At 37.6% G+C, this 27,919-nt stretch overlaps 2 protein-coding genes and 1 long non-coding RNA gene across 8 annotated transcripts in view; all 3 read right to left on the bottom strand.

Moving 5' to 3' along the window:
- Positions 1-27,919, bottom strand: part of LOC127506744 (uncharacterized) — a 112,220-nt gene that overhangs the window by 55,501 nt on the left and 28,800 nt on the right. The gene's annotated exons all lie outside the window — the stretch shown is intronic.
- Positions 892-3,264, bottom strand: mycb (MYC proto-oncogene, bHLH transcription factor b). The gene is made up of 3 exons (XM_051883509.1): positions 2,895-3,264; positions 1,968-2,634; positions 892-1,727 (listed from the first exon to the last, which is right to left on the bottom strand). The coding sequence occupies exons 2-3, from the start codon at positions 2,623-2,625 to the stop codon at positions 1,201-1,203; spliced, it is 1,185 nt and encodes a 394-aa protein (XP_051739469.1). The 5' UTR covers positions 2,626-2,634; positions 2,895-3,264; the 3' UTR covers positions 892-1,200.
- Positions 7,545-26,995, bottom strand: ankhb (ANKH inorganic pyrophosphate transport regulator b). 5 transcript variants are annotated; one of them, XM_051883457.1, is made up of 14 exons: positions 26,847-26,995; positions 26,514-26,713; positions 26,185-26,416; positions 22,450-22,666; positions 20,406-20,524; positions 18,652-18,735; positions 18,157-18,327; positions 17,834-17,968; positions 16,873-16,965; positions 15,605-15,700; positions 12,553-12,682; positions 11,433-11,556; positions 11,184-11,283; positions 7,545-8,899 (listed from the first exon to the last, which is right to left on the bottom strand). In XM_051883457.1, exons 3-14 carry the CDS (start codon positions 26,278-26,280, stop codon positions 8,759-8,761), a joined length of 1,506 nt encoding a protein of 501 aa, XP_051739417.1. In that variant the 5' UTR covers positions 26,281-26,416; positions 26,514-26,713; positions 26,847-26,995; the 3' UTR covers positions 7,545-8,758. The 5 variants fall into 5 exon arrangements, with proteins under 5 accessions (XP_051739417.1, XP_051739399.1, XP_051739437.1 ...); XM_051883439.1 differs by having other exon boundaries at positions 26,185-26,713; XM_051883477.1 differs by lacking the exon at positions 26,514-26,713 and having other exon boundaries at positions 26,185-26,328; positions 26,847-26,985.

Below are 27,919 nucleotides of genomic sequence, written 5' to 3' on the forward strand. Positions count from 1 at the left end.
GGAAGGTGTATATGCAAGGGATGGGCAACGTTGGTCCTGGAGTGCCGCTGTCCTGCAGAGTTTAGCTCTAACCCTGATGATAAAACTCACCTTCCTGTAGACTTAGTAATCCTGAAGACATTGATTAGCTTGTTCAGATGTGTTTGATTAGGCTTGGAGCTAAACGCTGTAGGACAGCAGCACTCCAGGACCGGTGTTGCCCATCCCTAATATATGCTATCTACCAAACCCTATACACTTATAACAAAAATGCCACTTGTGAATTGAAGGTGGGGGTAAGACTAAGCTAGTTTTCCTATGGGATTCCATAGTAATTCTCCATTCCAACATGGTCTTCAAAACTGCTCCACTGAAGAGAAGGCAGCATCTTTTTTTGCAGCAGGTGCAAAGTTATTCTTAGCAAGTTAAATGCCTAAACATTTTACCACATTTAAAAAAAAAGTCTTGTAGTAGGATGTATAGAGGGAAATTAGAAGTATTCATCTTTATTTTCTGATAGATGTGATTGGCTAAAAGCCAGACCACTATAAACTTTGTGTATTTGAGCCAGTGTAGCCAAGAGCATGAACAGTAGATGATGACCGAATCAATATGTAGACATGTGATTCAGCCTAAGTGGCTTTACACAAGGCACTGGCTTTGATGCTTTTAAATGGAGAATGTAATTGTGACAAGCATTAGTCATCCTAAACTGACAAACAGATGATGGCATTGCCAAGGCAAATTATGTGCTAAACAGAGTCTTGTGTACACTGAAAGTGCGCCAAATCAATGAAACGTTGGATTGGTGCATGACTATATCGCCTTAATGGATTACTTAATGATGGCTTTGAAATGGGTCATCATGAAACCGATAAAGACAAAAGCAATGAGTCCACGTTGAAGACATGATTAGCCAAAAAACTGTTTTATAGAGAAATGCATTTTATGATTCAGAAAAATCAACAATATGTACAAAACATAGAAAAACAAAAAACATTAAGTTAAGGCCAACAGTCAAATGGAACTGCAGACCATTTTATTACTAAAAAATAAAATTAAATACAAATAATAACCTCCATTATGTTCAAACTGAGGCAGTGTAATTGTATAAATCAATGTCAGATTGTTCACTACTTGCCACACCCTTGATACCTTGTATTGGGCAGAACCACACAAAGATGCTTAAAACTATCAGTCCATGAATTAAGTCCAAGCAACTTAAGAACTGCTTAACTGCTCAAGTCTCTGTTTCAAATGTTCACATTTTCTCCTTAATTGCTCTTTAAGTGATATCAGTTTTTGTTCATCTTCTTGCATGCTCACTATACACTCAGTGGCCTTCTTGAGTATCACCACTTTGGCAGCTTTCTCGTTGTTCGCCACGTCAGGAATTACGTCCCTCAGCGCGAAGAAACTCAGTTTGAGCTCATTCCGCCGTTGCCGCTCGAGCACGTTATGAGTCCTCCGTTTATCGTTATCCTCAGAGTCCGATGTCCTGGGACTCGCGCATTTTCGGTTGTGGCTAATTTGTTTAAACGCCCGAATGTGACTCTCGAATTTAATCCTCTTGACTGCAGGCTGCTCGTTCTTCGTGGATGGGGGGGCTGCGTAGTTGTGTTGGTGAATATTAACGTGACACCGCTTGAGGACGACGGGGCTTTGATGCGTTGCGTTGGCGTCAGACTTCCTCACAGACTTTCTCTTCTCCACCGTGACAACGTCGATTTCCTCCTCCTCTTCGTCATCTGTTTGGATTTAAAAAGTAAAAAAAACACGTTAATTTGCTTATTCATACTAGACAACCTAGCGTAGAATAACGCGCAGCGGGTGGGAGCATCTCCTTACGTACTTGACGTAACAATCCAGGATTAACGCTTTAACCACCACGAATCTAAATTACAATCTTATTCTTAAAAAGCAACAATTACAGCTAGAATAAAACTTGTCAGAGTGTAAGCTGACCCGAAAAGCAAACTATTACTCACCGGAATCACTGTCACTACTGCTACTGCTGCTACTCCCGCTGTTAGGTGGAGTATCCAGTGGCAGTGTTGTGGAAGTCGGTGTGGGCGACGGTGTACACGGCTTTGAGCTGTCAGTCAATGGAAACGGAAACACTACAGACGGGTCAATGCACTGCGAGGTAGGGGTACTCATGTCCTGAAGGTAGCTGACGTTAGGGCTGGACCGACAGCCGTCCGTAGAGTCACTCCTGGATGACTCTTTCCTCGCCGCCTGGAGCGACGCTAGTCTCTCCGACACCACCTTCTCCAGCTTAGCTGCGGCGGAGAACCCGCTCCACATACAGTCCTGAATGATAATTGACTTCAGAAAAGACTGGGAGTAGTCCGCATCGCAAATAAAACTGTGGTTGACCACGTCGTCCCCTAGAAACTCCGAAACCATCTCCAGCTGGTCGGCAATGGAGGGAAAGGAGTCTGGCAGAGAGGGACGCCGGCTCGGAGAGAGAGGCGGAGTGGGGAGCAGTTCAAATTTCTTCCATATATCCTCACTGGGCGCCGGTGGTTGTCCGTGTTGGTGGTTATAGAAATCCTCATCCTCGTTGTCGAAATAAAAATAGGGTTGGTAGGAATCGTAGTCGTAATCATAATTTTTACTCGCCATACTTGAATTCAGCGGCATGGTGAGTGCCTGTGAAGAAGAAGAAAGCATGATTACAATCTAGCCCTTTAAATGGGCATAAGTGAATCATCTTAAGAAAACCCTTCAGAAGTACTGTTGTCTCATCTCATCAAGTTGCTTAACATGTTACGTATTGATAATGATTATGCAGAAGAAAAGTCATACAAACTTAAATTAAGAATTTAGTCTTATGGTCCAAAAAGGAGTTCGCCAAATATATAAATACAGATTAAAAAAACGATAATAAATCGTAATTCAGAAGGACGTACCGTAGCTGTGGTGAAACTGAATGAAGCTGGCAATATGGTCAGATGTCAGTGAGTCTGAAGTATCAAGTAAAAGTAAATCCAGAGTGGGAGTGAGTCGAGCCGCTCAACCTGCGCGCTTCTGCGACTACAGAACCCGAGCGGCTGCTTGTCATTTACCGCAAGATTTCGAACAGCTGCTCCCGTGGGCTTTAATACTACGGGATTGTTTTTCCCCTCCCTTACTCTTGATATATTCTTGCGCCCAGTTCGCGCCAATTTTGCTTGACGCAGAAAGATGAACAAATCACAAACGCTTCTTGTTAGCTATTCTATTAACACGTAACTGTTTGACAATGTATACGGCAATGAAAAACGATTCTCAGGATGCGACCTTATTTATTGAAAACGAGTTACACATGGAACTATTTAACAGCGCGGACTTATTTCCGGGGCGGAGCGTTAATGAAAACACTGACTGCACACTGAGTTGTGCCTCTACAGACTGTAGTACATCGCCAGCACCCAACGCCTGTTATTTACACATTTTACAAGTTCCTCTCACAGCTGTCTGTGATGGGTGTTAGAAGGGGTGATTTTATAGCTTATAAAACAAAAACAAAACAAAAAAATCAACAAAATGTAACTGTTGAATAAAATAAATCCACAGAAGTCCTAATCATCCTAATCTGATAATTAAATTAAAACGCTCTGGCGATTATTTTTGAGAATGAAAATTATTCCGTTTTATTGTACTGTTTACCTTTTAATTCAGTTACTGTCGTTCTTTGCATTACTGTAATGCTGTCATCTATTACTTATTATGTATATGATCATCATCATATCTATTATTATAAAACCAATCAAGATTATAGTCAGTTTTATTACTGATTATCAAAATAAGAATAATATAGTCAGTGTTTGATCTTGACCTGATGGATGAAGGAGCAAACATGTCTCGATTTATCCTCCAGAAGTGGTTAGTGCTTCCCTCTGGTGGCCATCTGTAATAAATGCTATAGGATTATCAACTAATTGAGTGAGATTAATTATTATGGCTCCGAGACAAACATTGAGTTTATCTGCAGTCATTAAGCTATTGAAATGAGTGTTATATTAATCAAGAATTAAACATTTACTTAAAACAGTTTGAAGAGGGTTTTAGGGTGACATTATATAGTTGTTCCCTGGGAACTCTTTCTGTTTTGGATTATTAAATTGTTTGGTGGATTGGTTTAATTATCACATGATTTAAAATCCTAAAAAAATCTTTACAGTCTTGTGTTTAGAATATGTTAGAATGTATTGTAGGCACATTAATATAATATAATATAATATAATATAATATAATATAATATAATATAATATAATACGTTTTAAATTTGGGGTTGGCAAGATTTTTTAATGTTTTTTTTTTTTTTTTAAACAAATCTCTTATGCTCATCAGTGCTGAATTTATGTTGATCAAAAATACAGTAAAACAGTAATATTGTGAAATATTATTACAATTTAAAACATCTGTTTTCTATTTCAATATATTTTAAAATGTAATTTATTCCTGTGATGGCAAAGCTGTATTTCAGCGTCATTACTCCAGTCTCCAGTGTCACATGATCCTTCAGAAATCATTCTGATATGCTGATTTGCTCCTTAGGAAACATTATAATGTTGAAAAGAGTTGTGTTGCTTAATATGTGTGTGGAAACTGTTTTTCAAGATTCTTTTTTGAATAGAAAGGAACAATTTTGTCACTTTTGACCAATTTAATCACGTTCCAAAAGGACAAAAGCCCCATATTATAGCCTATAAATAGACCATAAGACTATAATCCAAGTCTTCTGAAGCTGTGTAAAGAAACCGAATTTTGTTATTCACAAAAATTGTGCCTTGAAGCACTAGCTTGACAGCTGTGGACACCATTCATATTCATTCACTTGGACATTCTGCTAAATATTTCTTTTGTTTTCCACAGAAGAATGAGAGACATACAGGTTTTAGAAAAAACATGGGGAGAAGCGAGGCTACTCTGTGTGTGGACTTGATGCTTCTCAAGACATACTCAACATGGCATAGTGACGTGAGATATATGGCTGAGCACAGATTCATCAGGCCGACCCTCTCACACAGGGGGTCCTTCTGAGAGCCAGGTCTACTTTACGCCAGATATTCAGCTCGACCCGTCTTTCCTTAATTTGCAGAATGCCAAAGGCCCATGTTTAGTCATGAGAGAGGGCCCAGGGTGTGACAAAGTGCTGAGGGCAGCGGGGAGGGGAGGGCTTTCACGTTTGGGTTACTATTAAAGGTTTTTGTCTCAGAGCCAAGTGTGCACAAGGGAAAGCCTGACCCCATGGGAATGCACTGTACCGCGCTGGACCTTCAGCACTTCGTGCCAAGAGTTGCACAGCTACACATTCATACATCAGATTTTTGTCAGTGTCTGCCAGGTAACACGTTAAAATATAGCTCAAACGATAATATGTACAATGGGGAAAATGGTTGATTAATGAAAATGGATGACATTGATGGAACACTGTACTTTACTATCAAGTTAAGTTTGTTGACACCAGAACAACTGGAAACACCAAGCCAAAAATGAAAATTCTGCTATCATTTATTTACTCACCCTCATGTCGTTCCAAAACTGTATGACTTGCTTTCTTCTGTGAAACACAAAATTTCAAAATATATTTTGAAAAAGCGACCTTATAATGGAAGTCAAAAAGGTCCAATGTTGTTTTTGGACCCCATTGACTTTGATTGGCCTATATGGACAAAAGCAGTAAGCATTCTTCAAAATATCTTCTTTTGTGTTTTGGAATGACATGAGGGTGAGTAAATGATGACAGAATTTATATTGTTCATTGTTAGTTCATGATAGGCTACTTAATGCATTAATTAGTGCTAACAAAGTTTAAGCTTTAAGAGTTTGAAGCTAAAGAAAGTGCATCCATCCATCATAAACACTTCACAAGGCTCCAAAGAAGTTAATAAAGGCCTTCTGAGGTGAAGCAATGTGTTTTTGTAAGAAAAATATCCATATTTAACATGTTATAATGTAAAATATCTAGCTTCCGCCAGACCACCTTCCATATTCAACTTACGAAGAAAGTGTAAATCTCTTGCATTTCAAAACGCTTACATTACGTCCTACCAGGGTTGGGGAGTAACGAAATACATGTAACATACATATTTAAAATACAAAATTTGTACAGTTATATTTTAAATAGGTGGTAATCAAATTACAGTTACATCCGAAAAGTATTTTATATGACCAAAGTGATTACTTTGAATTTTAATCTCATTTAATTGAAACATTAATGTAAACTGTGACGGGCAATTAATGTAAACGGTAATTGGTGATTCTCTGACTCTGACAGTCTGCAAAAGCATCCTGAGCTACATTTCTGTGCACGAGTTTCACCCTTGCAGAATATGCAACATTTTAATAATTTTAACAAAATAAGAGGGATCATAAAAATTTAATGTTATTATTTAGCACTGTCTTGAATAAGCTATTTCACATAACAGATGTTTACATAGCCTACACTCCACAAGAAAAAATGACTAAATTTATAAAAATTGCCTCATTCAAAAATGTACATACCCTTGAATCTTAACTGTCCTGTCATTACTGATCCACGACTGTTTTCATGTTTTGCAATAGTTGTTTGTGAATCCCTTTTTGTAATTGAAAAAGGTAATTGAGACTTTTTATCTCACAATTCTGACTTTTTTCCTCGCAATTGTGAGATTTAAACTCACTATTGCAAGTTATAGTCAGAATTAAGTGGTAAAAACTTGCAATTCTGACTTTTTTCTGACTGTTTATATCTCACAATTCTGACTTTTTTTTTCCCAAAATTGAGTTTATATCTCACACTTCTGACTTTATAACTCACAATTGCAACTTCATATAACGCAATTTTGAGAAAAAAGCCATAATTTTGAGATAAAAACTCGCAATTACCTTTTTTGTGTTAGCCTACATAATAGTATTCTGAAGTATTTAAATTAAGTTACAAAACTTGGGTAATCTAACAAAATACGTTACAAATTACTTTTTAAAGCATGTATTTTGTAATATGTAATGAAATACACTTTACATTTGCGTCCTAAGCCTTTGTATTTAACTTACGAAAAAAGCGTAACTGGCGTCAGTTAAACGTTTTTCGTAAGTTGAATACGGAAGGCGGTCTGGCGGAAGCTAGATATTTTACTTTACAACTTGTTAAAAAAACAGGCGGGGTGTGATCATCTCTTCTAGACATGGCTCTAAAATTACACTCCCCCCCCCAAAATGAAGCCCACAAACGTCAATGTGTAAGTGGGTGCGCACTATGGCATCTGCTCTCGTGTCTGGCTCAAGCCTGCACTCACCCTTCAGATGTCATGGCAGTGTCAAAGTTGCACGGTAGGGGGCGTCATTTCACCGCTATGAAATCAATGAATTTGATCCCATTTTTACGCCAATCACATTGCAAATGAGGTGTCAGTTTGATCTAATTTTTTTTTTTTTAAGTTTACTATTTTCCGGTGTCGATATACGTGACATCTAGAGTATAATTTTCAATTTTCTGTGTAGCAAATTTCTTATCAGTTGCAGTAAAAGTGACAAACACTCTCTTTTCTTCATTTTAATAGAAGACAGAACATAAGAACCTCACCATAGACCACTTTAAACCACATTTTCAATGTTTAATAAGAGGACCAAATACTTTTTTTTTTTTTTTTTTTTTTGAAACTGTAATAAATGTTTCTATCATTACTTTGCATTGTCCAGGAAATCTCTAATACAAGCTAAGCCAGACTTCACTATAATCTAAATGAAACAAACACAGGTTTAAGACATCCTTAACAGCCGTGTGTCACTGTCCAATGGAGAGACTTGAAAAACAGCACATGGGGGAGGGATCATTAATCAGACTTTAAAGTACTTTAATATTTTCCATCACGAACATCCTGAGATACAAAATAAATGCCCAAAATAAATTAAGATAAAAACAAAAAATACTTCTAATAGACGTAATTATGAAAACACACAGTCCAATTCTTTCTTTTCCTACAATATACAGAGTTCACAACATCACCCATACAAAATGTATCATATTTTATACACCTACAACATACGGTATGTATATTTAAAAAAATAGGTCCTCTAGATGACCCATAAACTCCAACCACTTGTCACTCTGAAACTGTTGTTTTCTAAGATGTCCATCAAATTCATTCTCAATTCCAATATAAATCTGTGATATATATATATTATTTATATCTTCTGTTGACATTTCTTGTAATGATAAAAGCCAAAAAAAGTGTGAGTTGGTCCTTGAAACTGTGCAGTAACACAGGTCACCGCCCCTGGACCTCAAAAATCTTATCAAGTCTGTCCTTTCTGTGAAATATTAGAGGTAAAGAAGAAGAAGAAGAAGAAGAAGAAACAGGAAATACATTCCAAGCGAATGATGTGACTGCATTTAGCATAGTCTTTCCTTTGAAATGTGTAGGACGGCAGCACATTAAAGATCAGCATACAGAAAAATAAGAGTTAATGCACAACATTGCTTTGGTACAAATCAATATCTTCACTGTCCTGCATCAGAAAAAAAAAAAAAAAAATCTCCTGACGGCAGCTGGAAGACGCGTGTACGCATTTGCGTGTGTACTGTAACAAAGATATGCTGCAGCGGACACCTGTAGTCTTCACAACTGATATCTAAATCTCCCTCTGTGTTTATTTGAACTGTGCACATTAAAAAGTGAGCTGCGCTCTCGCTTCGGCAGGAGGGAAATGGCGGCAGCAGGGGACAGTAAGCAATAAGAACACTGCCCGAGAAAGCAAGGAGGCTCTGATTTGCACAACGCATCCTGCTCAGCCTAGAATCCACAGCTCAGTCTTCTTCCATCTCTTCCTCATCCTCCTCTCTTAACTCCACGATGTCGTCCATGCGGCCCCCGGCCCTGACCTCGTTCATGGGGGCAGAGTCCTCCCCGTCGATGGTCAGGTCTTCATCCGAGTCTTTCTTTTTCTTCTGTGTGGGCAGAAAGTATTTTTAACTCAACGCACTGGGTTTCATTTATCAAACACCAGCAGAACCTATTTATATTTAAATCATTCATAAGCCATCGTTACATAATCTGTTATATTGAGCTGAATGTGACATTCATGTGAATGGTTTACAAAGGTTTTTACAATGAAATATGTGATTTGTAAAAGGTACAGTGACACTTTACAATAAAGTCTCATTTGTTAACATTAGTTAATGCATTAACTAACATGAACTAACAATTAGCAATATATTTTTACAGCATTTATTAAAGTCCCCCTGTGGTGAAAATCAAGTTGTTGATTATATATGAGTATGTGGTGTTTTTAATATGCTTTAAGACAAACCATGTGCAAATTCATATGTCAACAACACTGCTGAGTATTTTCTCTTTTAAACTGCAGAGATACAGTTTCAAAAACACGGTTTGAAATCGCTGGTGTTTGTGACATCACAAACTACCTTGTTTGTGATGCAGCTGTTTGATAATGTAGTCAAGCAAAAGGCTAATCATATTAATGACCATTATGTGTCCGACATTGTAAAAAGCGATACCATTGTGCAGCGTTTACCTCAGTAAGTTGACCGAGTGGATCTCTGAGCTCGTGCAAGTGAGTGGAGGTGGGGCTAATTAGCATATTCATAGATCCGCGTATATTAATGAGGCAAGGGTGTAGAGTTACATTCAAGCTATTTTAAGGCATGAAGAAAACATTTTTCACAGGAAAAGAAAAACATTTAAATATGTCATTTTGGTGATCAAAGATGAGTTTTAAGGGATAAAATTATTGACTGCAGGGGGACTTTAACCTTTGTTAATGTTACTTAAAAACATTTATGTTAGTTCGCATTGACTAATGTTAACAGATACAACTTTTGATCTTAAAAATGTATTAGTAAATGTTGAGAGTAACATTAGCTAAGATTAATAAAAGCTGTAGAAGTATCTTTTATTGCTATTTCATGTAAACTAATGAAACCTTATTGTAAAGTGTAAAATTACAATATAATTTACAAAACAATAGTGGAGCATGTCGTCACACTATTTGGGCACACTATAGTCTTTTTACCGAGTTTTCTTTCATGAAATAATTAAAATTTAAAGTGTAACGTACAATACTGTTAAAAAATTTGGGGTCAGTAATATCTGTTAATTATTTTTGAAAGAAGTCTCTTGTGATCACCAAGGTGCCATTTATATGATACAGTAAAACAGTAATATTGTGAAATACTATTACAATTTAAAATAACTGTTTTCTATTTTAAAATACTTTAAAGTGTAATTTATTCCTGTGATGGCAACGCTGAATTCTCAGCAGCCATTACTACAAGTCTTCAGTGACCCAAAAATGAAAATTCTGTCATTAATTACTCACCCTCATGTCGTTCTGCACCCGTAAGACCTTCGTTCATCTTCAGAACACAAATTGTTATTTTGTTTTTTTTGGTGCACAAAAAGTATTCTCGTCACTTCATAATATTACGGTTGAACCACTGTAGTCACATGAACTGTTTTAAATATGTCTTTAGTAACTTTCTGGGCATCTGAAAGTGTTAATTATCTTCTAGCAATGGAGGCCTCACTGAGCCATCGGATTTCATCAAAAATATCTTAATTTGTGTTCTGAAGATGAACGAAGGTCTTACGGGTTTAGAACGACATGAGGGTGAGTAATAAATGACATAATTTTCATTTTTGGGTGAACTAACCCTTTAAGAAATTATTCTAATATGCTGATTTTCTGCTCAAGAAATGCTTCTTATTATCAGTGTTCAAATAAATAGCATTTATTTGAAACTGAATACTTTTGCAACATGTTAAATGACAAACTGAAATTTATGAAAAAAAAATCCTTGTTCTGAGAACACAGCTCAACATTTGGTTTTAATAGCTGACCCTTGTCTTAAACATCATTGTGGTTTTATTGTGTTTACTTGTTCAGCCAACAGCGGTAGCAAAAAGTTTCATTTGGAAGACTGAATAATCCTTCTTGAACTTTGAAACTAACATACTGCTAGAGAAAACACATTTATGTAACTGGGCTATTGACTCAATACCTTTTATTTATTGAAATAACTACCCTCAGTCTCCTATATGTGTGTGTGCTTAAAATAAACAATATGGTATTGGAAAGAACATGTCTGATGTCTTCATGGCCATTGAGTTACCAGAGGAACTTAATTGTTATTGCTCTTTTACTGTATTTACTAATCAAATAGAAAGCAACTTTATCATCAGAAAAACCTACAGGCTTCTGTGTTATCGTACCTGTTTTCGGTAAACATAGCATGCTGCGATTGCAACCATAGTAGACTCCCCAAGGAAACCAGCCAGCAGAGATCCAACACCAAGTGTGGCCCCGTGTACCCTGCACAATTTGAGCATAAATGCTTTCTAATACAGTCCAACACATTTTAATATAAGTCTGATGCACAGAAGTACAACAATTAGTGATCTGTATGTTTCAAGTTTCTACTCAGTACTGGTGTACAAATGAATCAAACACAACACACTTACCCCATGTAAGGCAGCACTATGAGACTGGTAATGAGGACAATGATGCGGAGGACCGAGCTGGGTGCCAGAACAAAGGTTTTCTTCAGGGTCATGAGCCAACCAGTCAAGTGAGCACGAATCGTCACTATAAAAACAACAGAGAATTCAGTTCATGCAAATTCAGTCTCAAGCAATCATGTGAAAACATGTTTTACATGCCAGTCATTGCACGGCTATCAGTACCGTTATATCATAAAAAACAAGTACTATAAAATTCAGTGGTACTTTGAGCTCTCGTTGTGATTCTTTCTCTCTCAGTTTCTGTAAGCCTGGGGCATTGTAACTGAAGCATGACCTTTGTCTTTTCAAATGGACATTTTCAAAGAGCAACTGGTCCCCCTAAGACTATCTGTCCATTTGATGATATACTGCACATCAGACCCTAGATCATGCATTTTTGTTTGTCATGAGAAGGCCTCCGGAAAATATATACAATATACACGACTGTTCAAACGTTTGGGGTCAGTGCGATTTTTTCCCCCGAAGAAATTAATATTTTTATTCAGCAATGACGCATTAATTTGATCAAAAGTGACAGTAAAGACATTTATAATGTTACAGAAGCTTCCTACTTCAAAGATCAAATAATCCTGAAAAATGTATCATGGTTCACAAACATATTAACTGTTTTCAACATTAATAATAATAAGAAATGTTTCCTGAGCATCAAATCAGCATATTACAATGATTTCTGAAGGATCATGTGACACTGAAGACAAAAGTAATGGCTGCTGTAATATTTTAAAATGTATTAAAACTGAGAACAGTTGTTTTAAATTAATAATATTACTGTTTTACTTTATTTTTGATTTAATAAATGCACACTTGGTGAACATAAGAGTCTTCTTTCATTAAAAAGTACCGACCCAACTTTTGAATGGTAGTGTATGTCCTGTTTTACATGCTTGTTTATTAAATATTTTGGCTATTTAGCCATTTTGATTATGCTTTCAGCTACCAATAGTAATCGTAATGGTTAAAATCATACTTTCTTTGTATTGTATGGTAAACATCTCTATACAGATATTTTCTCAAAACTGTTTAAAATGTTTGTGTTTTTATGGAAATGAAAGGGCAATACCTGGAATGGGAAAGAAGGAGAAAATTCGTAACGGGGCGACACACAGCTCGGCAAAGGCATGATCTACTCCTATGATGTCCACCAGGATCTTCTCAGAAATGTGTGGCGCCCAGAACACCACAAAACAGAGCTGCACAGAGAAAGACACACTACCTGAATCAGACTATCTAGAAAATCTCACACATAACATACAGAAGTAAATGAGATCTTAAGTCAAGTATCAACAAAATAAAATAAAAAATAAAATAAATATTCACTCACAAACCAATCAAACAAACATCTAAAGTAACATATAATGCCAAAAAAAAGGTTATTCCTGGTTATTTCTGTGAAATGGCACTCTGATGGTACTGGTTATCTAGTGGAATGTAATATTATGTTAATTTCAGAGCCAGCACACATCTGGAAGCAAGTATATTATACTTACCCTGTTAACACAGCTATCAAAACACTATCATTTACACTCATAACTGTTTATATCAATCTGGGTGGAGAAAAGCCTTTAAAATGTGGATAACAGCACTGGAATGGGAGGAGTGTGCCCAGATATGTATGGCCAGACATGCTGGCACAAGGAGCTGAGAGCAAATCTCAACACTTGCTACAACTCCTTAACATCAATAACACAAGCCACCATCAATGATATTTAATTTACAATAAAGTCTAAAGGGAAAACTTCTAAGCAAAATGTATATATAAAGTCTAGATGCCTTTGAGTGATTAATTAAAATGCAAAGAAACCATAGTATTCATCTATAACAGTGCTTTCATGCAACATTTTAGTGAAGAGGCCATCTGGGCAAAACAATATAGCGCTTACATAAGAGATTAAACAGAAACCTTGCTGTACTAATGACACAGCCTCATGCAATCATGATTCTCCCTCCACGTCAATGACAGAGAAGTGAAATTATGGAATAAAAATGATAACTGTAGTGTAATACCAAGCAGGCTTTTATCTAGGCCAGGGAGGGAAGATCTGACCCTGTTACAGAAGCAGACAGCATCAATTAATCATTTAGCCTGACTCTAAAAGCACTCACAATACCAAAACACACTATCCTAATGCACTCCTTACGGCTTTACAACTATGTTTAGTAGCAGAATAAGACGTCTATGGATTTTTGTCTATTGCATTTTAAATGTAGGGGACAAACTGAAGAATAAAAATTCAATATTATACATGTAAGCAAAAGGCAGAAAAGTAAAAAACACACCAATTAAATGTGCTGTAGCCAGATTTAACTACTGATTAGACATGCCCCCACTTCAAAAATCCAGCCCCCAAACACATGCTCTGCATCGAATATGCCCACTGCCCTACTATAGTCAAACCAAAATTTATTCAGACACCTTGAACATTTCATTCATTAATACAGTTTATTCACTATAGTTTAAAAAAATGGTAATAAAATATGACAAGATCTCAGAGTTAAACTGTGTCAGAAAAAATTAATCTTAATTATGTCAGATAACACTTAAGGAAAACATGGTCATTTTTGGTCCCAAATTTTTATCAATTTTACTGGTAGTCCACTGTATGAAGAATTTTTGGGTATAATATGTCACAGTTTACTTTATTTTGCTATCCTCACTTACATAAATGAACTATAGTGTCCTGCACCCACTAGTAAAAATATATCGAAAATATAAAAAATGTCTGAATAATTTTTTGTTTGATTGTATATAGAAGGCTAAAAAGAGTATGTGACATGAGTAGAGTGTCCGAATTCATAGTATTCATAAAACAGTAGGCGATAAGTACTCAGAAGACAACTCCTGGGCAGGATCTGAAGTGTGCATCTGGTGAATACTTTACTATCACATGAGGCCACGAGAGAGGATTTGTGAATGCCAGTGGTTTTAAACCAAATGTGGTACCTCTGCTACACAGTATGCGATTTCAGATGCAGCAATGCGTGCACACACAGAAGTGTGGTATAACTGTGGTGACCTATATAATCAAAAATGGAGCAGTAGAGCATCATCTAAATAAAATAAACAGGGCTTGACATTAACACCCGCCAAATGCAGGTGGATTTCAGCAGTGGCGTGTAACGCAGTCACTCCTACTAGCCACTTTGGTGGGTTGAATGTTTATATAATATATACATTTTTCAATTGTAGTCTTTTAAAAAAGCAACTGAAATAATAAACTAAGTGCAATGTAGTGTTGTCAAATATATACATACATATACATGAAATATCTGAAACGCTTCCAATACTCATTTTCCGCAGAATAGATACACAATACCAGCTGCGCTTTCTCGCGATCTCATCTCTCCGACAGTGAGTTGACACACAAACCTGCCTTCCCTCGCTCACTCGTTTCATTTGCTCCGGATGAATATTGTTGGTGTTCCAGGGCTTGAATTTCGGCGTCAGATTGCGCGTATTGCTCATAATTTTTCTCATTCCTGCAAATTTTGTGCTCACACCCAAAATGACGGTCTTGGCGAGTATTCACGTAAACACAGTCAGTTATGTTTTAAGTGAACGTAAACAGCTGAAAAGAAAAAAAAATGTGTAACAGTATAATGGATCCGTGTGTCAGGGCCTTAAAGTGACAGCAGCCTAATATACCCTCTGCCAAATTATGAGACAATACTAAAAATATCTATAAGGCAGTTTTTCCCCATGGTATCGATGTCAAAATTGTGGCCAGTGAAAATGCTGAGTGGCTAGTAACTTTGGAAAACCACTAGCCACAGCGGCTGGTAAGCAAAAAAAAAAGTTAATGTCAAACCCTGAAAATAAACATTTGAAGGACAAAAACTTCAGTAGTAATCCTTCCATTGACTATTAATGGATGGCAAACTAACTAGCTCTATCTACCATGATTTCATTTTCCTGCTTTCAGTATTTGGGTTGTTAGGATTGACAGATAGAAAGCTCCTCCTGATTGGTTAAACAAAGAATATGACCGCATCCCACGGTCACAATAAACTCCCACAGCACCTTTAAACTCCCTGAACTTCAGCAAACCGCAGTTTCAAACAAATGTTATTGAAGCCAGACGGAGACCGAAGATTGAGAATGTGGATAAACTTACTGTTATAGAAAGAGCCAAACAAACAAAAGTGAAGCGCCTGATGTGGGCTTTTGTCACAATTGTACCACCGTTGGCCAACTTGTTGCTCGGGTTATTCTAGAAAATGAGAAAAGAACAAAGACAAACAGCAGATGTGAGGAAAGCAGTTCATTTCTTCTTGATAATGTACAATGTACAATGTTTGAGCATTTATAATGTACACTATCATTCAAAATTTTTCATTTTTTTAAAGAAATTAATACTTTTATCAGCATTTAATTGTAATAATATTTAACAGTATTACTGTTTTTACTGTATTTTTGATAAAATGGTAACTTTACAATAAGGTCTCATTCGTTAACATTAGTTAATGTATTAACTAACATGAACTAACAATGAGCAATACATTTGTTACTGTATTTATTAATCTTTGTTAATGTTAGTTAATAAAATACAGTTATTCATTGTTTGTTCATGTTAGTTCACAGTGCATTAACTAATGTTAACAAATATAACTTTTGATTTTAATAATGTATTAGTAAATGCTGAAATTAACATTAACTAAGATTAATAAATTCTGTAGAAGTATTGTTTATTCTTAGTTCATGTTAACAAAAGTAGTTAACTAATGAAACCTTATTGTAAAGTGTTATGCAAAAATAAATGCAGCCTTGGTGAGCATAAGAGATCTTATTGAAAAACATAAAAAAAATCATATAGACCTCTAACTTTTAAACAGTAATGTAGATCAACTTTATCCATAAAAGTATTAACTACATTTGGCCAGCCACCTGCGGCCAGAGAACGTCTCCCTATTTCCTGTGGACTTCCTAATTGTGGGTCCTGAGTCATTTTTCTATGGGCAAACATCCATAAATAACACCACACCACTGTGCGCCTTTATAATTACAGTCTCTGGGACTCTAGCTGCAGGTCTGTCTCCATGAACCCACTCTGTTTACCCAAAAAATAATTGCTTTGTCATAAAGTAGAACAAGATAATAGACATACTGCAGTATTAGCACATGGAAAAGGTGGAAGATATAAACTAATTTTGTCATCCCTTCAGGGTATGAGACAAAGTTAGACAGTGTGGTATAAATAAAAAAGCAAAAAAGCACACTGACTCCTTTTCCTGATCATTCAGGCAGAATAATGGGAGGAGATGATGGAGAGGTGTCATTTTAACTTAAGTATATATGCGGAGGATGATCAGCATTAAGCATTCTGAGTACTGTATGATTAAGGATTAAAAAAATGTTAGTTTAAGGTAAAACAACAACACTTACCTTCTCAAATGCAGGGTAAACAGCTCTGAGTTCAGTGAGCCATCCATATGGCATATGACCCACTGGATATGTTGCTGTGAGAACTGCAACAGCCTGGAAAACAACAGAAAGATGGTGGTAACATTAAACACCCACAATCTGTTTATAATAATTGTTTCTATAGCTGAGTGATGGAAAATATTTCTGGCATCTGGGCACCAAAGCAACAATAAGGCTTGTTATTTCATTACAGTTATTATATAAACCTAGCTTTAAAATTGGGGGGAAAGTGGTAAAGTTGTTTATTGCTGTTGTTGTAAATTATTGCTGCTGCAGGGCAAGTTCAGGAACTTGCTACTACCAATACATACGCCGATACACTGCTGTGAGTATGCAGACATGCTGCTGCTGCACAAATAGCATATATCAACAACCCGTAACAGATCTATACAGGTGGAGCTGGGGAAGGTGGAGGGTTTCAGACGAACTCTGAAAGTGTGCTACAAACTGCTATAGTTAATGATAACCAGCCATTTAAATGTTGAGCAGCAAGCTCATTGGCTGCAGATGTGACATGAACCAATCAGATTGTGCCAAGTAGTTAATGCTGTAAATATCATCAGCTTGCGTTATGGACCCATCAGCCTGCGCCATATAGAGTTTCATGACAGAACTAGGCATTTTATTTCAGATAGCAACCAAGCAACATTTGTCATTTTCATTTAATTTTTATCTAATATTTATTTTAGCTTTCAATTACCAAAAACAATTTAACAAAAACAAGTCCAACTCTGTTTACATCTGACGCACTGCTTAAGAAAACGCTCATAGCTAGAAAATATGCAGAGCTGTTGGAGCCTTTCACTATATGTTAGCTACATATTCACACATATGCTGTATTTAAATGACTAAAAAAATAACGATTATGACTACAATTTGATAATTAAATACTGTAAGGCATGTATGCTTTTGCCAGACTAACCTCTGTGGCAGCTGTGCTTCCTTTCAGATCCCGTGACACAAAAAGGTTGACGATGGGTCTGCTAATCCGCTGCGTAGCCAGGATGAGAGCCAACGGCCACCAAAAGCTTAGCATCTTTTTAATAGTGGCATCACCCTATTACACAGAATGAGTGTCAGTATTTAGCACACATTTGAGGGGGGCAAAGCAAGGAGAAAGAGTATAGAAAACCAAAAAACTGACCGATGTAGCTGTGATACTAAACTGAACAGGTTAATAGTGACAGATTTACACAGTAAAATGCCAGCTGGTTGAACTGATGTAAAGAAAGTCACTGGACGTACCCCAACCTCAGGCCCACTGGAGTCAGGGATGCTGTCATGAATTTTCCTGTAGTACCCCAAACCAACGATAGTGAAGCGTACCAAGGCTCCCATATACAGAGACAGGATTGGGATCAACAAGGGCTCCACACACTCCAGGTGACTGTGGAGCAAAATAGCCACAAACACAACCTAGAGAGAGAGAGAGAGGGGCACAACCTGTGTAACCTGACAGTGATAAATATAGACATTCTCATGGCACATACAGACTATTATTAATTCAAACCCAAAAACATGATTAATAAAAACAAATTACACCACGGCCATGAAAAGTTCAAACATTATAGATAACACATTATATAACCTTCAATTATCATTTTCAGCACACACAATCATATTCGAAAACATAAACACTAACAAACATTGAAAACATAAACACTAACATATCAATACAGATTGTAAAAAGACATCTGAAATCAAACAATGAGATGCTGATTCAATGAATCTGACACTTACCTGTGCAATGACATCAGAAATAGAGGCACATCCCACCAGGAAACTGTGCTTGTGCTTCAGAAGGATACCAGCATGAGTCCATGCCTGAAACCACAGACAAAAGCTAACATCCACTGTCACTAATCCAATCCACCTTTTTCCTGACGAGCCTACTGTGTTTTAAATTATAGGAGGCACTTCTGGTTGTCAGATTTCTACTCAAAAAGACTGAAACTAATCATTTCAAATAATAAGGTTGTGCTACAAATAATCCTGATCTGTCAGTTTGACTGACTGAGCTGCAAAATTTCCTTCATGTTCTATTTTTGGCATTTTAATGTGACATGGTATAACAAGAATATCTGTGGCAAGAGTTTTTTTCAGTCATTGAGTTCTTTTCCTCCTGATTCTTTTCTTCTTTTCTTTGTATTCCTCTGTATGAACAGTATGAAAAAAGACAACATTTACGGCACATTTGTGGTCAGTTATCCCAGCTTAAAGTATGATATATCCCACGAACACCGTTTGAATACCGTTTCCATGAAAGGGTGTACATGGTCTGCAACAATGCTTAGGTAGGTGGTACGTGTCAAAGTAAAATTCACATGGATGGCAGGACCCAAGGTTTCCCAGCAGAACATTGCCCAAAGCATCACACTGCCTCCGCCAGCTTGCCTTCTTCCAATAGTGCATCCTGGTGCAATGTGTTCCCCAGGCCACCTTTTTCCCACTGTTGGTGCTTTCGGCGGTGGACAGGGGTCAGCATGGGCACCCTGACTGGTCTGCAGCTATGCAGCCCCATCCGCAACAAACTGCGATGCACTGTGTATTCTGATATCTTTCTATCAAAAACCAGCATTAACTTCTTGAGAAATTTGAGCTACAGTAGCTCGTCTGTTGGATCGGACCACACGGGCCAGCCTTCGCTCATTGATGTGCATCAATGAGCCTTGGCCACCCATGACCCTGTTCCTGGTTCACCACTTTTCCTTCCTTGGACCACTTTTGATAGATACTGACCACTGCAGACCGGGAACACCCCACAAGAGCTGCAGTTTTGGAGATGCTCTGACCCAGTCGTCTAGTCATCACAATTTGGCCCTTGTCAAACTCACTCAAATCCTTACGCTTGCCCATTTTTCCTGCTTCTAACACATCAGCTTTGAGGACAAAATGTTCACTTGCTGCCTAATGTATCCCACCCACTAACAGGTGCCGTGATGAAGAGATAATCAGTGTTATTCACTTCACCTGTCAGTGGTAATAATGTTAGGCCTGCTCGATGTAATAATATATCACTATCAGTGTCACATGATCCTTCAGAAATCATTGTAATATGCTGATTTGGTTCTCAAGAAACATTTCTTATTATTAGCAATGTTCTAAATAGTTTTGTTGCTAAACATTTCTGTGTATTTCCATTTGTTGACAAAAAATACTTTGAGTTCAAACAAAAACTGGTGAACCCCCTGCAGTACCACATTTCATCCCCTAGGGGTCATGGACCCCCTGTTAATTGGGTACACTCTCTACAGACTTAACACTTTAAACAAAACATTGCTGCAGTTTAACCTCCATTGAGAGGCACAGGACGTTCTGCGTGGGCTGTAATTCATCAAATGGAGCTTGTATAGGCGCTGATGCCTGTCTGTACCGCACACGATTACACACACATACTCTCTGCCCATCTGTGCCAGGCAGGCGAGCCAGATCTGACGGTCAGAGCAAGAACATATCATACGACAGAATATCTCCAGGGCTGGGATGTCACTCACCATGGCGTCAAGTAAAGGAAAAGCAGCCAGATAGAGAAACGCCTTCCGGGTCTTACTCCCCACAGACTCATCCACATGATGCAGTTTGTTAATGATGTAATAGCCCAGATCTGTGTAGGCTAAACAAGAAAAAGTGAGAACAAGATTAATTTGTATTATTATCATCAATAATGTACACAAATGACATGCAAGGACACAGAAGTTCTTATCTAAGCAATAAAGTACGAGAGGCTGTGCTGTATCGCCAATAATCAGCTGAAGGGGTCGCAGGCACTCTGTTTCGCGCCGCGCCTAATAGCGCCCTTCAGCCGTGACTTATTCACGATACAGCACTAGCCTCGAGTACCTTATTGCTTTTATAAAACGGTTACCACAATACAAATATTAAAGCCAAAAATATGTATCGATGCAACTTTCATGAAGTAAACCTTCACTAAAAGCCTTCCTTCCGCTGGAAAATATAGTCCCTGACCGTGAAGAGCAACAGAAGTTACATTATTACGCCATTAGATGGCGGCAAAGACTGTCTTTATAAGTGCGTCAGTCAGTAGCGAAGACTTGTACATTGAAAAGACTGAATTGTTGTGAACACGTAACAAGACGCAACTGACAAATGCTTTGACTAGCGCTGTCAGTCATGGGAAAACCCCTTAACTGTTAAAAGGACAAGATAATACATCGGACATTTAAAAAGATTTTTTTATTATGAACATACGACTGAACTGAAGGAAAATGCTAAATCTGAATGCAGGTAATAAACTCGCTCACTCGATCTTTTATATATAATATGTTTTATCGTGAATAAAACACAGCTATTGACCAATCAGAATCAAGGATAGGAATTAACTGTTTTATAAATTATATTATATTATATTATATTTTATTATGGATAGGCTCCAGCATAGTATATATCCTGTGACCCATAGTATATGGATAATATAATATAATATAATAATAATATTTAAAAAAATAACATGCAAAGACATAGAAGTTCTCATGTCTCCCATTTCTTTCATGTCTTTTCCCTTTTTCTCAGTAATGTGTGCAGTGACGTGATTCACAGATGGATGACGCAGCTCTACTAAACTCACTGGCTGTCCAAATGGACATAATTTGTCTCAGAATGATGGAGAGTGACCATGTTATGTTAACAGACTGTAAGTTCTTCATTTAAAAGCACATCATTAAGTGCGGCGGACAGGTGTTGGCTTAGTGCTTAAAAATTCATGCCCTCTTCCAAGAGGGTGGTGGTTTGTATCCTATATCCCTCGAGGTTACCGTGGTAACATTCTTTCTTCATGCGCTCATTGCAGTAACTGCCATATGGGCACTGCAGAGAGGCTGAAAATGGCTCAGATTTTTTGCTTTGTATGTAAATCACTATTTGTGTAAATGCAAATGTACTTGGGGTGGAGAAACTGACACATTTCAAAGCTGCATATCAAGCTGCATATCCTTTATTCTTCTAATAAAATGTATGAATTTCACTGTACATATAGACTGTTTTAAAATGATTGGACCGTTTTAACCACAACCCACAAACTTAAGTAGCTGGAAAATATGGGTGGCAGAACTTATTTCCTGCTGAGTAGGAGTGCAGTATTTTGCACAATTTGTTTAACGACAATATAATCATAGAGGGTGAACGAAGATCCGAAAATAAATGGCAATCTACCCCTGTGAGTTTGGATAGTTTGTTTGAGAGAGGCCTCTCCATTCACAAAGAGTACACAGAACAGGCATGTAGTAACCTGGCAAAAAAGCCTTTCCGTCAACACAGAGGATGAACCGTGCTTGGAATATAATGTTCCTTTGTGCAATGACTTTTCCAGAGAATAGTTACATCTGCCTTCTATAAGTAGAGTCTGCGTGATTAAGACCAATTGAGGTCCTTCTCCAGTCATAACACTGCTAAATAAGTCTACCATCATGACACATTTGTTTAGAAAAGTGCAAAACAAAACGGCGTTCCCTCTACATTTAGTACAGACTAGTCATGCAAGACCAGAGGTGGAGTGAGGAAATGATAGACTGGCAGACTGACCAATGAGAGAGTGGAAAATGATAGCCACGGTTCCTGCAGCCACCATACAGAGGACCGCCTTGGTTCTGTCCCGTTTGCTGTTGACAAACACCAGCCCTACGTTCTTGAAATCACTCATAGGACCTGTGAAGAACTTCATGAGGGAGTAGGCCAGACCATAGCTGGCTAACATTTCCACTGCATCCTCTTTGACTGCCGCTATTCCCCTGTTTAAAGCCTGTAGAGGAAGAGAGAAATGATACAAATTTATCAGAAACACCACTGGTAGAGTGATTAAAAGTATCCAAATGCATCCAGATTTAGTCACATTATCGATTTTCTGAAATGCAGGGTAGATTTCAGCAGTGGCGTGTAACGCAGTCACTCCTACTAGCCACTTTGGCGGGTTGAATTTTATATATAATATATACATTTTTCAATTGTAGTCTTTTAAAAAGGCATCTGAAATAATAAACTAAGTGCAATAGTGTTGTCAAAAATATCGATTTTTCGATACTGAAATATCTGAAATGCTTCCAATACTCATTTTCCGCAGAATAGATACACAATACCAGCTGCACTTTCTCGCGATCTCATTTCTCCGACAGTGAGTTGACACACAAACCCGCCTCCCCTCACTCACTCGTTTCATTTGCTCCGGATGAATATTGTTGGTGTTACAGGGCTTAAATTTCAGTGTGGAATTTTACTCATTCCCGCAGATTTTGTGTTCACACCCAAAGTGCGCACACATAAAGCCACCTTTCAGTACTAAATTTAGTTTTTTTTTCACTGCTCACTGCACTTAAACAGTCAAATACAAACAAAATGACGTTAAAATCCAGGTCTTGGCAAGTATTCACGTAAACACAGTCAGTTATGTTTTAAATGAACGTAAACAGTTGAGAAAGAAAACGCACGTGTAACAGTATAATGGACCCATCAGGTCTTAAAGTGACAGCAGCCTAATATACCTGCTGCCAAATTATGAGATAATATTAAAAATATCTATATGCCAGTTTTTCCCCATGGTATCGATGTCAAAATTGTGGCCAGTGAAAATGCTGAGTGGCTAGTAACTTTGGAAAATCACTAACCACAGTGGCTGTTGAGCAAAAAAGTTAATGTCAAGCCCTGGTGATAGGACAAACTATCACTACTCATGGGATTCTTTAACACAAAGAGGGTTTTATACCCAATATATACAGCACTACCCCAGTATCATCTGACTAGATGCCTTTCATGGCATGTCCCCCAGAAAAAAATCCAAATGTGAGGACTGGTATTTGCTAAGTTAAAGATAAGTTTGTGTTACACAGGATGACTGACCCAGAGTTTCTCTCTGTTAAAGCTGCATATGTGTGAAAATACAAACTTCACAGTATCACAAACTGCACCGTGTTGCTAAATATCACAGTATAAAAGTCTGTAGGATGTCCAAACACTATAAAGTAACATTTCTAAGCAGAAACAGGAAGAATAAGATTACATTTATTCAGGGACTTTTCTTGAGATAAACACCTAAAAACTATGATCAGAATCAATAATGTAATCTCGCACCTCTAGAAGAAAAGTGTCTCAATGATGATCGACTGTATTGTGACAATAAAGCAGTAAAAATTGTTCATATGCCAGAATATATCATCCTCAAACACATGAGAAGGTGATTTGGAAATGTGTCAGATGTCAAACTTGTTCGAAAATGCTGAGATGTACAAAAGTTTTACTTGCTATTCAAGTTGTAGGCGTTACTGCACTATTAAATAACCATTTCTGTCCTGTCCTTGACTCTAACCTGGTGGCATCATTCTGTAATATTTGCTGTTTAAGGAGAACATGTGGTATCATTTGGATGATACAACAGTAGAAAATCAGTCACAGAATTCATAAGAAGCAGCGAGACCTGTACAATAACTAGAGATAAAGTCAAAAGGTCAAGTGAATGCATGTTTTTTTCTCCTTATCTGCTGCCTTCTTCTGACTCTCTTTGTCTGCCACTTACTCTCCAACGCCTTAGAACAGTGTGCAGAGAGATAATGATTGTCTGTTACTGTGGGCAGACAGGCTCTTAGGGTTCCTGCTCACATTTCTTCTTTCTGCTATTAGTGACTCTGAAAAATGAATTTGTATCTAACAAAAAGCGAAAGGCAATATTTTATCCCAATTTTTCCAAAATCAAATGAAATCTTCAGTGTAGTGACTTGCGTTCATCAAATACATTCTAATTCAAAATGTTCTCACTTTATGTTCTTCACTTACCAAAAAACTCATTTGTCATCATGACAACTGAGGGACTGCATTTCCTATACTTCCTTAACACTACATTTTCTCAACAAATGTCAACTGCAAAAGTTGAATCTTTTTGTTTTATTAAAGATCAACCAATATTACATTTTATGGCCAGTAACAACACAGATCATTTTTATGTGCAAATTTCTTTATAGTTTTATTTCTGCTTTTTGACACAATAACTTTTCATTATACTACAACAATAAAACAAGTACGAAATAATGCTATTAAATTTTTTATAAACCCAATATCAAAGAATCAAAAGTTGAATATCGTAAAAGATATTGGTCAAATCGATTATCGGTATGCCTATAATTGTTATGCCCTCAAACATTCAATAAAAAAAGTGCTTGTACACAAATATCTGACTATAACACGATAATAAATGATTTTTGTTAAAACAGCGCAAACAAGATTTATGTATATGTATATATATATATATATATATATATATATATATATATATATATATATACAGTCAAACCAAAAATTATTCATACTTTTACTAGTGGATGCAGGACACTATAGTTGATTTATGTAAGTAAGGATAGCAAAATAAAGTAAACTGTGACATATTATACCCCAAAATTCTTCATACAGTGGACTACCAGTAAAATTGATAAAAATTTGTTTTGCTCAAGTGTTATCTGACATAATTAAGATTATTTTTTTCTGACAGTTTAACAGAGATCTTATCATATTTTATTACCATTTTTTTTAAAACTATAGTGAATAAACTGTATAAATTAATGAAATGTTCAAGGTGTCTGAATAAATTTTGGTTTGACTGTATATATGTGGGACATTAAACTCATGATAATAAGAAAGACTTTCCATTATGCAGAAATGATTTATTAAAACCTCCGGAAGAAATATAAGTGCATCAAAATTAGATGTGAATTACATGAATAAAATATTTAAGCCAAGGGTTTAGGGTTTTTTGTAGCCAACCTATTTAAACATGTAATGACTGTGATAAAAAAAAAAAAAAAAGAAAAGAAATACTGTAAGCCAAACAACATTCGTTAATGGTTGACAAAAACAAGGCCGGTTTACTCAGAGGTGAAAACAAAAATCAGCCCATCCAAAAGTGCACATTCATCTCTGTCAGATTGCTTTTGCATTGTTCAGTGTGACACATGTTATTGGATGCGCTGTATGGCCAGCTGTTGACGAACACGTACAGCTGATCGGCTCATGTTGTTTTGGTGATGCGCTGTAAACGAAGGGCCGCCGTTTGCCCGTTTCCTCACGAAATAAAAGCACATGATAGCCCTAACCTATAAACCTACGTTAACTACATTCTATACATGCGCGAGCCACTGATAAACAGACCTTTTAAATCAAGGCGGCCGCGGACGGATTTCTGAGGGATGCCATTGCTGCGATGTGTCCAGCTCCAAGGATACACAACCAATCTTACGCCAATGAAGCGCTGTGTTTAACGCACAATTCATTCACACTTGCCTGTTCGCCGAGGTCGATGGCTATGTTGGTTATGGCCAGCGGCACCAGGAATCGGATGAGAGGCCAATAGTGCGTGAGCGCCGGGAATTTCACCATGTTCGCCGTGAAGATAGCGGCAGCACTGCCAACATCAGCTGCTCGGATCTGGAAGGATGAGAGGCCGGTCACCGCCTGTCGAGTTCTGAGTGTTTTCTAGCAGAAATCCACTGAGATCAGGTCCATCCCTGCCCTCCTACACAACAACAGCATCATAAACAATGATCTGGTGCATGGGAAAATAGGAGGGTCACCAGAAATTTCTGCTGACGGCTTCTCCATTGTTCACCCACCAGTGGAGAGGAAAAAAAATACATATAATCGGCCGCGGCGATTAAGTGCGGTACAAGTATAAAGCCATATGTCGCTCGGCCAGCCGCTATTCTGCTGTAGATGGCCACTCGGTTAACTGTACTTAAATCATCATCCTTCCTTAACAACACGTGGGAGACGGTCGGTGAATAAAGGCCACTCCTCTTCTAAACGTCACCTGCTGCGTGCAGAGAGACAGAAATACACTGCTGAACAACACACGACTGGCTAAAATTGAGGTAATTCTCAGATAACGGCTTGCCAGAGAGGTCTGAGCATTGGATGAAATGGCAGTCTTCGTCTTTATATCTTACCTGAATGTAGGCCTACACGTTCATTTTACCTGAAATGTTAGCGCAATAAAAAATAAAAATTGAGACCCAAATTGAGACAGAAAATTTTAGTGACGCTCAAGAATCCCAGTGGAAACCGAACATCTTATTTGTCGGCCAGCAGGTGGGGCTGCGGAGCAGGCGAGTCTTGTGAGACGCACTTCTGACTGTCAAACTGTAAATTAAAGGGACCGTTCACCCAAAAATGACAGTCACGCATATTTCTGCAATCTGTATGACCGACATCTAATTTTGTTTACTCCTGTAGAGAGACATTATCATCAGCGCAGCCCAGAAAGCAGCTTTTTTCTATACTCGAAAAGCAATTCTAGAATATTCTGTAAAATTAATATATATATTGAATAGCTCAGTAATTTCTTAAAGTCACCCTGAAATCAAAATTGAAGTTTTTTTTAGCTTTTAGTATGAATATGTTAGCCTTGAGGTTATAAATAATAAGCTGGTGTGTTTCAAAACAATGACAAAATTCGCATTTAGGAGATGTAAGCATTCAAAACTTACAGGCTCTCTCTTCTGCTAAAATGGATCACGGATTTTCATGACATCACATCACACTTCAGTTTCTTGTCAAATCTTCGGTCCAATCAAATGCTCTCTAGAATCTGAAGTCCCTCCTCCTACACTCTTACAGACGCTGGAGCAGCGACTGAAATCGTCTCAAGTCTGAAATCGTCTGTTTTTTGAGTAGGTCTGACAGTCCTATCGGACGCAGCGTCTCGTTCCCTTTCTCAGGGAACTATGGTTACATACATAACCTATCGGACGCAGCGTGAGTTCCCTCGAAAGGGAACGGTCACTTGCTCACACATTTACTAGTTTCTAAATGGTGAATGGCACATAGTGCACTATATAGAGAATAGGGAATGATTCAGATAGTGTAAATATGCGTTCCTTTGACGCGAATGAAGTCCGTTTTCGCGTTAATGTCACATGAACTGCCGCAACGCGAGCAGTCTGCTCTGGTCCAGAGACGCGAGAGCACAGAGTGGATGATATGCGCGAGTCCGCACAGACCACAAAAGGTATCGGACCCA

Source organism: Ctenopharyngodon idella, chromosome 2 (genome assembly GCF_019924925.1).
Source record: "Ctenopharyngodon idella isolate HZGC_01 chromosome 2, HZGC01, whole genome shotgun sequence".
Lineage (NCBI taxonomy): Eukaryota > Metazoa > Chordata > Actinopteri > Cypriniformes > Xenocyprididae > Ctenopharyngodon > Ctenopharyngodon idella.

What these genes read in the sequence shown, in the direction of transcription:
- mycb (XM_051883509.1), bottom strand. Translation starts at nt 2,625, where the DNA reads ATGCCGCTGAATTCAAGTATGGCGAGTAAAAATTATGATTACGACTAC. An exon ending in CAGTAGTGACAGTGATTCCG is followed by an intron (nt 1,728 to 1,967) that starts GTGAGTAATAGT and finishes AAATCCAAACAG; the next exon opens with ATGACGAAGAGGAGGAGGAA.
- ankhb (XM_051883457.1), bottom strand. Translation starts at nt 26,280, where the DNA reads ATGGTGAAATTCCCGGCGCTCACGCACTATTGGCCTCTCATCCGATTC. An exon ending in CCAGTGGGCCTGAGGTTGGG is followed by an intron (nt 17,969 to 18,156) that starts GTACGTCCAGTG and finishes TCTGTGTAATAG; the next exon opens with GGTGATGCCACTATTAAAAA. An exon ending in CTCCTTCTTTCCCATTCCAG is followed by an intron (nt 11,557 to 12,552) that starts GTATTGCCCTTT and finishes TTGTTTTTATAG; the next exon opens with TGACGATTCGTGCTCACTTG.